At 43.6% G+C, this 13,226-nt stretch overlaps 1 protein-coding gene across 9 annotated transcripts in view; it reads right to left on the bottom strand.

Annotated features, from left to right (window-relative positions):
• Positions 1-13,226, bottom strand: part of RIN2 (Ras and Rab interactor 2) — a 224,041-nt gene that overhangs the window by 64,834 nt on the left and 145,981 nt on the right. For 4 of the 9 annotated variants that reach the window (XM_006929986.5, XM_019826878.2, XM_019826879.3 and 1 more), the window contains one exon: positions 888-988. In XM_006929986.5, coding sequence (XP_006930048.2) covers positions 888-988 — 101 coding nt within the window. The other 5 variants (XM_019826877.3, XM_011280989.4, XM_019826880.3 and 2 more) reach the window with 5 other exon arrangements.

Genomic DNA, 13,226 nt, shown 5'->3' with positions numbered 1-13,226 from the left:
AACCAGCACCACCTGGTTCGCCTGCTGTTGCAGGATTCCTGCCTGTCTCATGACTTGTAAGTAAAGCCTACCCCGGGGAATCTCACCCCTACACTACACCAGGCTGCCTCAACCCATTTCCTGGGAAAGAGGGGAAACCTAATAGTCTGGGTTCCAAGGCACCAAGTGTCTGTGTCATTTTGTAGTGACTATTTTCTGTTACCTTTGCTAGCAATGAATGACAGCATCCAAGAGCTAAGATGAGGTTTTAGTGACCTCCTCCAACCTGCCACTGCAACCCTGGCCTCTGTACTCCTATTCTCCTGATAAAGACCACTCCCTTACAAATTACTCAGATCAGGTGCGATACGTGCACAACACATCACGATTAACCAGCATAGCAAAATGCCCCCCCTTTCCTTAATCATTTACAACCACATCCGCACTACAGTACACTGGGTCACATTTTAGGTTAATAGCTATGACAAGTGCTAGGGTTTTTTTTCTGACCTGAGAACGCAAAACGAGTCCATCCTCTTAGGGCTCCCCTTTAAACCTTCTGGAGACTGACACCGGCTACACTGAATTCTATTTTGCACACGGAGGATCCTGCTGCGTTATTGTTTCCATCACTGTGAGTAGGTGGATAGGGCAGCTAGAACTTTAGGTTTCCGGGTTCTGGTGCCAGCAGGCATTGAGAGGTTGTAAAGTTCAAGTGCCTTCGAAGTGATTAAAATAAACACACAAGTGGTTCCTAGGCCACTCCCACCTCCTACAGAGAGCTTCATCTGGAGAGGCCACCACACTCCCAGTTCCCAAACTTCTGACGAGGCGAGATGGCAGTCCTCCTAGCCGCTAGGGTTCGCTTAGCCCCCATCTGATGCCCGGCACCTGATCGTCTTGGTCACCTGTGGGCTTCGCTGGGTTCCAGGCCATTTTCCAGGCTGACATCTGTCTGCACCATCTCCTGTTTCAGTTCTCCGATCTCCGAGGCGATTGTGTCAATGAGCTATTCAAAGACAAAAATAGTGTGACGTCAACAGTGGAAGAGGCGTGCCCAGAGCCAGAGGAGCCTCTGCCACTTCAGTAGCACAGAGACCACCTTTTTTTTTTTTTTTTTTTTTTTTTTTAATCCTGGCTGTGTGAATTTCCTCTAGCCAGAGGAAAAAAATAAAGAGGGTGGGAGCAGATTTTTCTAAAATAAAAAAAAAGAGGAAGAACTTAGGTTTCGGTACTGCCCTAAGAAAAAGGATATGACACCCAGTTTGGTTTCTCAACATGAATACAAAAAGGAATAAACAAATCCTGTAAAACCAGGCTTCCACATTCATTTTGTCAAAGTCAAAACTCAAGAGGAATTCCCTGCATTAAAATTTATAGAATCATGGTTCTGATTACAGAAATAAGCATATTTAAAGGACCTGTATAGTTTGTAATCAATTTCCAGACCTTAAGTTTACTACTCATCCTATTCTTTGCTTTTTATTTATTCTTTTTAATAAAGTAGACTGGGAAAAAGGAAGAGAGAGAGCTGCATGGAATGTGCAGCGGGGGACTGGAGAGGGAAAAGTACCTTCTTCTTGCAGAAGGCTTATGCGGGCTTAGATCCTCTACCCATACACCTGGGAAGAGGCTCCAGCTGAACCTGAAGGCTGGTCTAAACTCTTGAGGCCACCTAATCAGTTATCTAACAGAATCCTTCCTGTTGCTAACTAGGCATTATATGTGTAGAGCAGCTGTTCTCACTTATTTTTAAAAATATATAGTTGTTTTTATATAAACATTATTTATGTCATAATATAATAGATTTATCCTTGTTTTGAAATAAGTATTTTAGGGGCACCTGGGTGGCTCGGTCGGTTAAGCGTCCGACTTCGGCTCAGGTCATGATCTCACGGTCTGTGAGTTCGAGCCCCGCGTCGGGCTCTGTGCTGATGGCTCAGAGCCTGGAGCCTGTTTCCGATTCTGTGTCTCCCTCTCTCTCTGCCCCTCCCCTGTTCATGCTCTGTCTCTCTCTGTCTCAAAAATAAATAAACGTTAAAAAAAAATTAAAAAAAAAAAGAAATAAGTATTTTAAAAATGTCTCCATTTTAACTCCTAATACAGCAAGTATCTGTACATATAATCCACATGAACACTAGTTCTTTGGGGTTCTCCATAATTTTTAATAGTATAAAGGGAACTAAGGACTAAAAAGTTTGACAATTGCTGTTATAGCCAAAGACAGGTATTGTCTTGCCTCAAGCAGTTGTTATCCCACCCAGACTCTGGGAGAAACTTCTTTTGAGTTTATAGGCTGTTCTAAAATGTTGACCTCATCTGTTCATTCATTAATTCAACAAACTTTTATGGGCACCCACTTCATGCCAGGTTATACAAGCACAGAATAAGGTTGGAAGTTCTGATGGAGATGATACTCTGGTGGAGCACAGACCACAGCCCTGAGCACTGAGAAGTTCCAGGATGAAAATGGAACAGGGTGATGCCATAGGGGGCAGCTAAGTGGCCACTACTCTAGCTAGGGTGGGATGGTGAGGGTAAATCTTGAGGAAGTGATGGAGACCTGAATGAGATGGGAACCATGAAAAGATCATGGGAAGACCCCTCCATACAAAGGAAGTCCCAGAGGCTTGTGGCATGTGGGGAGGCATGTGGCAGAGAGGCAGGCAGGGACCAGGTCTACTGGCATTCTAGATCATGTATCCATAAATTTGAGATTTCTACACTAAGAACCATCAAAGGGCTTTAGGATGGAAAGACATTTTCTTTGTTTTATGTTCTAAAAAGATCACTTTGGCTGCTGGCTAAAGATGGTTTGTAAGGACAAGAGGAGAAGCAGCAAGACCAGTTTTGAGGCAACTACAGTGATCCAGGCAAGAGTGGTCCAGCTGGCTTACAGCAAGGTGCTAGCAGTGGAATTAGAAACAAGGTGGGTGGGGGGGAACAATTTAATACAGCAATTGATAGAAGTTGACGGACTCAATGTAGGAGGGGTAAGAAGAGAAGAATCAAGGACAACTCCTATGTTTTTGGCTTGAAGAATCAGACAGATGGCAGTGCCCTTGACTGACATGGGGAAGGGTTAGGTTTGAGGAAAAAATCGAGTTGGATATTGGGTAGGTTAAGCCTTATTTGACTTTCTTATTGGCCATCAACAAATTTGTAAGTGGCTTTTGACTGTCAGTATGGAGAGATTTACACATTTGGAAGTCATTGGCATATGTGTTAGCATTCTAAAGCCCTGTGACAGGGAAAGATTACCTGAGGGGAAAGTGGAGATAGAGAAGGGGTCCCTGCAAATAGGGACACTCTGTACACTCCCAGTATCTGGCGGTCAGAAGAAGGGAGCCAGCCAGGTCCTCCATGCTTGATCCATCCCTATTGTGTGTTCTGGGATGCAAGCGGTAGGTAAACATTCTAGAAGCAGTGGGGACTTGGGAGAGAAAATGACTAGGAGATCCCTTTTACACATATCCCAGTGGCAAAAATTTAAAAGTCTGACAATCCTGGGGCACCTGGGTGGCTCAGTCAGTTAAGTTTCTGAATTCAGCTCAGGTCATGATCTCATGGTTCGTGGGTTCAAGCCCCACACTGGGCTCTGTGCTGACAGCTCAGAGCTTGGAGCCCACTTCAGATTCTGTCTCTCTCTCTCTCTCTCTCTCTGCCCTTCCCCCACTCACACTCTTTCTCTCAAAAATAAGTAAACATTTAAATAAATAAATAAATACAAGTCTGACAATCCCAAATATTTGAGAATGTGGGAAAACAGTAATTCCCCAAATGCTGCCAGAGGAGTGGGATTTGTAGAGCCCCTTTGAAGAGCAATTTGAGAATGTCTGGTAGAGTCAAAGACACCCAGATTCCTAGGTATGTGCTCTAGAGAAATTCATGCCCATGGGTGCAAGGAGACCTTTATAAAAATATTTGCTGCATCATTATTTGTAAGAATACCAAATTACAAGGACTTAAATGTCCATTAATAAGAGAATGGGTAGAATGAGGTATAGAATACTACATAGCAGTTAACGTTAATGAACCAGAGTTATCAGTATTAACACATATACAAACACAAATGCTCAAATTTTTTTCATAAAAGCAAGAAAAAAAAGTTGAAAAGGGTTATATCCAGTATAAAAAGTTTAAAACCATTCAAAACTGTACTATACTATAGTGTTTATAAATACACACATAGATAGACTACTCCAATGTGTAATATGGGGGTTATAATCTTAATCCAGGATAGTGGTCACCTCTGGAAGAGAAATGGATGGAGATGTTCACAGGTCAGGGTTTCAACCATCTGTGAGATTTTCTTTCTTTCCTTCCCCCCCCCACCCCCACCCAGAGAGAGTAAGCGGGGGAAGGGGGCAGAGGGAGAGAGGGAATCTTAATCAGGCTCCATGCTCAGCTTGGAACCAGATGCAGGGCTGGATCCCACAACCCTGGGATCATGACCTGAGCCAAAATCAAGAGGCAGATGCTCAACCCATGAGCCACCCAGCTGCCCCGAGATTTTATTTCTTAAAATGAAATGGCAAAATGGTAAGATTGACAGAGATGAATGATATGTGTTTAGCAGGATGTGTGATTTTCAGTATGTTTATTCATAATCAAAATTATTAGGAAAATAAAAAGGGTGGATGTGTATGAAAATGGAGGGAGATGGAAGATCAGAGAAGGTGGGAGTGAGTGGGGTGATGAAGGCAGTCTGAGTGTCTGTCCTGAAGCTCCTCAATCTGGGCTGGGTCAGTGTCCCATTCTGGGCCATGGCTATGGTCCTGGACAAGAGAGTCACACACAGGAGGGTCACCCACAGTCTCAGGCAAACCTAGGAGACAGAATTCCCATCCCTAGCAAAGAGACAGGTCACTAGGCACAACCACTGTCTCCACCCTCAGTCACCTTCACAGCCACCATATTAATTTGAACGTAAAAATAGCCTTCCCCAGGAGAAGCCCTTGATCTTCTCCGACCAGATTGTTCCTCCTGATACTGGTCTTGCTGACACCTTTGGTAGCATCTCCAGACCTCCACATGCCACACTTGTTTCCTTCTCTGTCCCTGACCAAACACAAAGAACCTAGAATTTGTGGTTCTCACTTAGTAGCACTCAGATTTATCTGTAATGCAGAAGTGCAGTGACCCTAAGACACAAAGGTGGACAAGGACATAGGGTGCACTTGGCTGGGTGGCTATGGTACCCTTCCCAGCTGCATGAGGGTTTTCTCAGCCTCCACCTCTCCCCTCACCCTCGTTTCTGCCCTAGCTCATGCATCTGATGTCACAGGGGGTTGTACCTGACAAAGGGACCAGAGTTTAGCATTCCAGAGTCAAGCCTGACTCATTGAATGATCTATTTTTACACCCACCACACCCCTCCCCCAGCCAAAGTCATCCCCATTCATCTGCTCCTCCCTGAGGTCTGTCCTGGTGTCAACGATTGGATTTGAGAGCTTCCCCACATTGTTCCCAGATACGTGTGTGTGTGTGTGTGTGTGTGTGTGTTTAATTCCTGTAGATGTTTGATCTTATCTCATCTCTTCCCAATTTAATTCTTTGAGGACAAACACAGATAACCTGCCACCCACTAAAGGGGGGGTCAGTTTTCAGCTAACCTTTCCCAGGTTACAGACAATAGCAGTTTCAGCTTAAGTGCTTTATCAAAGTTGGTGTTGCTAATCAAAATTTCTGCATATCCACTTATGCAACCCAAGACCCCACCACATCTCTGTAACTGTCCAGAATTCCTACAAGATGGGCAAGGGGCTGCTTAAGCATCTGCCAAGCAAGCACTGCTCTTCACAACCCTATTTGTCTGCCCAGGATGTGTGTGGATACCCAGGAAGGTGGCCACAGAGCCAAGTGGCTACTATTCAGTGCAGTCAGAGAGGAAGACAGGACACTAGGTTCCAGGGCACGAAGCTAGGGAGACAGTGGTTCTACCAAAAATACAGCATCTGTCTCATTTCTAGAAAGCTTCAAGTTGTGAGGAAGGACCCAAACCCAAGAGACAGACACCAAAAAGCACTGGGCATCACAGAGTCTAACCTGATAAAGCCAGGGCATTGCCTGTGTTTGTTATCTACCGCAGGGAAAAAGAAAGGGTGGTGTGCCTACCTTCCCATACAGGGAGAGAGGGGGCTGCTGTAAAAGACAGAAGAGAGGAAGTCAAGCCAGGGCTTTTGTCTCTGGGTTCCTCCCTCATTCTACTCAGAACCCAAGGTACTCATATCTTCACACATGAGCATTCATGCATAACAAAGCACGGAAAGCCTAAACTGTTCACCTGGGTGATTTTCATGCTAACTGGCATTCAGGCCAAGGAGAAGAATTCAGGAAGGTCCAGGTTCTTTCCCTATGAGATCATACCCAGGGCTCTGCCAGGACTAGGCTGGGCCTGTAGCACCCCAGTTTAGAGCAGGAGCCTACACTAATTTGTACCATTCTGTAATCACTCTGGTAATCTCTCCGCAGGCAGGGACCTCATTTGAGAAGGCACACTTCAAGCAGCAGTTCTGTCCAGTTTCAAGGATGTCTAGTTGTGACAACTACCTGGTAATCTGGCAGCATGGACCAGTGGTAAGTGCACCAGCTTTGGGCTCAGAAAGACCTGCCTTCAAATCCCATACTCCCCCCCGCTGTTGGCTATGTCCTGAACCTGTCTGAGCACACAGTTGGATCCCTGATGCTAAAGGCTTGTGCTACTGAGGGGAAGCTCTCTTGGAGGGTTAAAAACAGACAATGAGATTAAAACACTGCAACAAGCATCTAAATGCTTCCCATTTCTCGTCCTATTTAAATTCTCTCTTTTTATTAACTGTGAGCATTACCATGAAGCAGAGTGATACTAAAAAACACTTCAAATAGGCATATACACCTCCTGGCCTGGAAAGAGGCCACTTCATTACCAGAGGCAGACCTGGATCTACAAAAGAACAGTGTTTGTGGAGTCCAATCTTCCTTTGACGGCTGCCCAGAAGTCTCTAATCTCAAGATCTGCCCACTAGACGCCTATTTTCCCCGACTGGGGACAGAAGTCTTGATGCCATCCTTGCTCACACGTGGGAGGCTGGGGGTGGGGGGAGGGAAAAGGGAGGGACTCCAAATCTTGTGTTCTTTCTTTTAGGGTTAGATAAAAGGAGAAAAAAAATCTGTTGAAGGCCAAGCAGAATTAAAAGGAGAAAGTGTTTATAAAGCAAGTTCTGATACAGCGCTCTTCAAATGGCAAGTAGAACTCAGGAATGTTATCGTGGTTTGAAAAGGGATGTGTTACTGATATGGTGAAGACTTGAAACCTAGGGTGTGGGAAAAGTCAAGTGTTTAGCTCTCAGCTATGGAATTTCTATTCGCCCAGTGCATCAACTTGGCCTTGGGGTGTGATGGGCCTTTACAGTCCCATCAGCCCTGTGGGATGAGACCTACCTCCAGGTCATGAAAAACCACATGACCCAAATAATCTTTCTCCTGTCTGTTTCTGCCAAGCTGGGGGAGCCTCATGGGCTGGTGGGTACATCCCATGTTGGGGCTTTTTTAGAGTAGTCTGGGGGTACCTGAGTGGCTCAGCCGGTTGAGCGTCAGACTTCGGCTCAGGTCATGATCTCACAGTTCACGAGTTCAAGCCCTGCATCGGGCTCTGTGTTGACAGCTCAGAGCCTGAAGCCTGCTTTGGATTCTGTGTCTCCACCTCTCTCTGCTCTGTCCCTGCTCATGCTCTCTCTCTCTCTCTCTCAAAAGTAAATAAACATTAAAGAAAAAATTAAAAAATAAATAAATAAAGTAGTCTGGAAAAAATAAAGTAGTCTGGAAATGGGTTCCTTATCAGCTTTCAGATGATCTTTGCTCCCAGGATCTGTCACTGTGGAAACAAACAAAATAATGAAGCGTTCTTCCTTCCATTTGCAGAGGAGTATCTAGAAAATGATGATGGAGCATCTCAAAACCCTGTCCTTTGTTTGTTTGTTTGTTTTTGTTTTCTAAACTTTATGTGTTACATCTCTCAAGGGTGTTTGCATTTATATTTTTGAAATTTAATTATAATTGCAGACATAATACATAAATAGATTCTCATTGAACAAATTATTGTAGTTAAATCTAATCTTCCCTGACCTTTAATCCTTCATCCATAATCCTTTTCACCTACACAAAGGTAACCACTTTTATCAGTTTCTTGTGTACCATTCTTGAATGGTGTCATTCTGTGCTTTTTCTATCAAATGGAATTATACCGATGTATTGTCCTATAATTCCCTTATTTCCCACAATGAAATGTAAGATTTATCCACATTGATACATGAAGCCCTAGTTCATTCGTTTTAAGTGGCAATGGTTTTCCACCCTAGGGATATACCACATGGATATCCATATACATAGGATACACCCTGTAGCCATTCTATTTTGACAGACACTTGGGTCATTTCCAGTGTTTTGTGGCATAAACAGTACTCTGTTAAACATCCTTGTGTACTGTGTGAAACCGCACAGAAAATGCTGGGCTCCATTCACATACGAAGTTCTGAGATGGTGCTACATTGCTCTTCAGGTGGCTGTGCCCAGCTGTACTCCCTCTGCCATCTTTGAAAGTCCCCTCACTTGTCATTGTTTCATTTTATCAAACTTTTAAACTTTGGCCAATCTGATGAATAGAAGTGACTTTTAATTGTCTCAATGTGCTTTGCTCGGGTTATATGTTTGTTGTCCATTTGTATTTCTTCCTTTGAGGAATTGCCTGTTCATTTATCTGTTGCCTATCTTGGGATTTCTTGGTTTTTCTTATTAAATTGTATGAGTTGTGAGTATGCATCTCTTGTCTCAAATATTTAAAAGATTTTCTCTCATGCTTTTTTTGTCTTTTAATTTCCCTAAGCTTTTAATGTTGATAGAATCAAAAGTTTTCATTATAGCTCTTGTTTATTGACCCTTGTCTAGGAAGACAATCCTTATCTTGAGGTTATAAACAGTTTCCTCTATTTTCTGCTGAGACTTACACATAGTGTTGCCAATTTCCTTATAATGTACTTTTTTTATTAGTAGTCCTTTCATTCATTCACACAAAATTTTATGTGTGGTATGAAATCAGGAGGGAAAATCAGGTATGTCCATCAGGTATGAACAAGGAGGGGAGGGATAACTCTAATATGGCCGAAGCTAGGTTCCCCAAACCCCTATACCCTACACTCTGGGATGGCTATATCTGCCCCAAGGCTATATCTGCCTGCCTTCTGCAGGCCAAGGAATGCACCAGAGGGCCGCCATTTAAAAATATGCCCAAAGGCTGGGGGTGGCCTATGAGGTAGGAGGTAGAACTCTGCCCTTAATTTTTTTTTTTATTCCAAATGGGGAGCAAATGAACTCAATAGCATTTTTGCAATGGCCCATCTTAGCTCTGCTGATTCAAAACATCCTCTAATAATAGCCAGAACCTTACCGTTTACTAAAATACAACATTTACTGTATTTTTATTCCATTTTCTATTTTGGAGTGGAAAGAAAAAAAAAATCTCCACACCACACACATAGAGAAAAAGGTAATAAGCAACCTGCCCTTGTACCCTCTTTTGAGTAAAGTGAAATGAATGGTTTGATGTGTGAATAAATTTCTGTCTTTACCTCAAAGTGGAAAAGAATGGTGTCAAAAATAGAAATAATAGGTCCCAAAAAGAATCACTTGTGCAAACCCCCATGTTGGCAAACTAGGACTTAATACAGTTCCAGCCTCTCCCAGGAGTGGCATTTTCAACCAGTCTGCAATTTCCTAATCAACACGAGTAATATAAACTGCAGGACAGACCTGGGCCCTTCCCCCAGAGGAAGGTGACCCAGTCTAACACAAACCTTTCTTTCATTTATGACTTCTTGTCCTCGCTCCCTTCTGCCTATGCAGGTCTTCCATTTTGTAACTGCTCCTTGGAGCTCCGTTTTACTTGCTGGACAAGACGCTGTCCCATTCATGAATCGCTGGCCAAGTAGACCTTCAAGTTTACTGAGCTGAATTGTGCTTCCTAAATAGCAATATTTAGAGGAAACCAACACAAGTGAACAGATCTAATATTTAAGAGCAGAATTTGGCTAAATGACCAACTTGGAATTCCTATGGCTATGCAGCTTCAACAGTGCGTCCTTGAGTAAATGATGTGATTCCTTAAATTTCCTCATCTGTGGACTGAAGATATGCTAAGACCTGCTTCTTGGAGCTGCATAAGTTTCCACTTTAAGTGAATGCAGGCAAAGCCTACAGCAGATGTACACTTTTAGTATTTGCTGGTGGGGAGCGTGCCCACCAACTTACATCACCTATTCATAACAAAAAAGTCAGAGGTCTGGTTCAGAGGGTGCTAGAAGTGTGGGGTGGGATTAAGATAGCAGGATACGTTGGCTAATTATATCTGTTGGGGGACATGGGTCTTTGTAACAAAGAGAGACTTCCACATGCTATGTCCCTATAGGGACTTGAATTCCATGGGGTTTCTTGGGGCCCAGAAGGCATGAGTGTCCTTAAAGTGGATAGAAACATTTGAAATCAGGAGATTCCCAGAAAACCCAGGACCTGGTGTCCTCTGTGTGCATCAGTACTTTTTGGGTACACCTCAAGATGCTGATGGACCAGGATTTCATAGCTCTTAGCCTCTTGGACCTTCCTCAGATCTGAAAACCCCTGCAAACATCAGGCAGCACAGTGGCCTCCCCTGAGACCAGTCCTTCCACCAGACAGGGCCTCTAATGCTTCCCAAAGTGGCCAGGAGAAGAGAACCTGGCCATACACAGCCATCCCCAACGTCCTTGTCAAAGCACAGCTTTCAAGTAGCTAGAACCAGCTTTGTCTGGTGCACCAACACCCAGAAGCACTCTCAGGGTCTATTCCTGGCCAATGCCAGATGGGTACTGAGGTATAAATGCCCCAGCTCCCTTTTCTCTGGTAAAGACAACTCAGAAGCAAGATGTACACTGTCCCCGAGTTCCCTTTGAGATGGAGCCAAAATTTCTTCAAGGGACTTTGCTTGAAACTGGACTCTTGTCTGACCTCCTTCCCTGTCCCACTATGAGTTTCTCTTGAGAGCACTTCCTGAAAAGCCACTTCCATAAAAGTCTTTAGCTCTGGACCTGTTTCTGGAGAACATAAGACAGCCCCCAACCTTCACTCTTGGCTCCCCTCTTTCACCATTTGAGGTTGATGGTCCTGCCTGTGGGTTATTCCTGGAGCCAGAGGCTCTCTCAAATGCCCAGACCTGGATATAAATTCCACAGGGTAGGAACTATGTTTTTTTACTCACTACCATATCTTCAGAGCTCAGGCTGTCCCTGGCACACATGAATTGTTGAATGAACAAGTGCTCTTCCTCCTCTGCCTTCCTCTTGGTAACTTCCCTGTTCATTTTCCTCCTAGATCAGGGCTAAATCAGGACATGGAGGAGGTGGAGCTCCAACCAGTCCATGCTCAGCTGGACATGGTGGGGAAGTGACTGACACAGTGGTAGCCACTAAAAGGCACTACTCGAGATTTGTCAACTATTTACCACCAACAACCATTCATGTGGTTGCACATCCAGAACACATGGTTAGGTTGTCATGGAGCAGAAGCCATTGGCTTTAAGACATGATCCCTTCAATGACTAAGTTGTAAACTACTTCTACTAAAAAGTAACAGAGGTCCAAGTAGGCTCTACCTTGCCAGAAAATCAACAGCAAGTATGTGCAGGCTGTGAGGGCCTGGGGGGACCAGGATGGCTAGGGGCTACCAGTTCCGTGCAACTTCTAGAAAGCAAGCCCAGAGTTTTTTGGGTTTTGTTTTTCACTATATTTGAAATGATTCTACAAATACTGATATAACTTCAAATTTAGTGTATCCTTGGGGTACAGAAAGTTTTTCAGATATACACGGTGTCTGTAGTTCAATATGTGAAATGTGGAAACAACTTGTGGGGCTGCATCTTAAAACAGTCATTCTGCTGAGGTCCCAATTTACTTGGTCAGTTGTCTGAGGCCAGTATTGTGCTCAATTCTTCAATGACCTCAGAAGTCACACATTACTACTTGTGGCTTTGCGTTTTAAGGTTAAGTAACAAGCTAAATGGTAGAAGGGCCACAAAGAACAGAGTTTCTCTTTCCAAGAGTTGGCACTGATATCTTCTGCAGCCCTGGTTAGTTTCAGCATTTGTGCTTTAAATCTGATATTGCATTTGTTTCTTTATATTTTTAAGAAATGTTTATAAAGTATGTATTAAGCATCAGGCTCTGGGTCTGCAATAGGGAAGAAAAACACAAACACAGTGAGCTCCATCAGATTTTTGATACTATAATTATAAGGCACACTCTTATTTTATATGCCACCAAAAAAAAAGAGCTACCAATTAAAATTATAACACACCACTGACTATAGGATACAAATGATTTCAGACATGATAAATTTTTGAAATCAGTAAATCTTGGAATTGAAAAGCACTGATCTACGTCTTCATGGAGCTCAAGTTGGAGAGGCCAAAGGTTGCATGGATCAAGAAGCCTGAGGTTGTTGGTGGCTTGTTTTGCTGTCTGGTCAGTGGCAAATCTGCTGCGTGAGGACTAGCATCCTGGAGTTTGTAAAACAGGGAGTGGCGAGATGACCAGCAGGCTTGGTGTTGGGCTTCACCTGGCACCCTCACTAGGTGTGATGGCTCTCATGGAAAGCATTCTACCTTGACCATGACTGGAAGCCTGGCAAGAACAGATTCCTGCACCCTGAGCAGGTACTTTGGCCCCACGTCCCTGGGAAACATGAAACCTGAAGCCCACTGCCATAGGAAATATGCACTAAGACCTGAGTATGGTGCCCTTCTGGCCTTCGAGTATTCAGAGGAATGCTAAGGCCAATGGAACTTTGGTAGATTCACCACTGAGATCAACCTTCTCCATCCATCGATCAGTTCAACCACAAGTGGTTTATTCCTACAGTTAACAAAACTATGCAAAGCTTGATGCAAAAAAAAGTTGCCTTTCAAATCATAGTTGAACACTGTATACCAAGCTTACCTAAGGGTTGTCTGGAATGTCATTTTGTTTGACTCTTGTCCTTTGATTAAAGCCCAGAGTGTATAAAGTCAGATGCAGAACATGTAGAAAACTGGTAAATGGCAAATGATACTTGTTTGGCAGAAAAGATTAGAAAAAAAAAAAAAAGGTTTTAATTTTTTTGCCCTGGACATCTTCATCCACTTTTGTATTAGGTTTAACCATATGAAATTGCAATTGTTTGAAGGTCAAAACATTATTGAATAT

Source organism: Felis catus, chromosome A3 (genome assembly GCF_018350175.1).
Source record: "Felis catus isolate Fca126 chromosome A3, F.catus_Fca126_mat1.0, whole genome shotgun sequence".
NCBI classification, from domain to species: Eukaryota; Metazoa; Chordata; class Mammalia; order Carnivora; family Felidae; genus Felis; species Felis catus.
The sequence above is the reverse complement of the archived record's forward strand: the minus strand, read 5'-3'. Positions and strand labels throughout refer to the sequence as shown.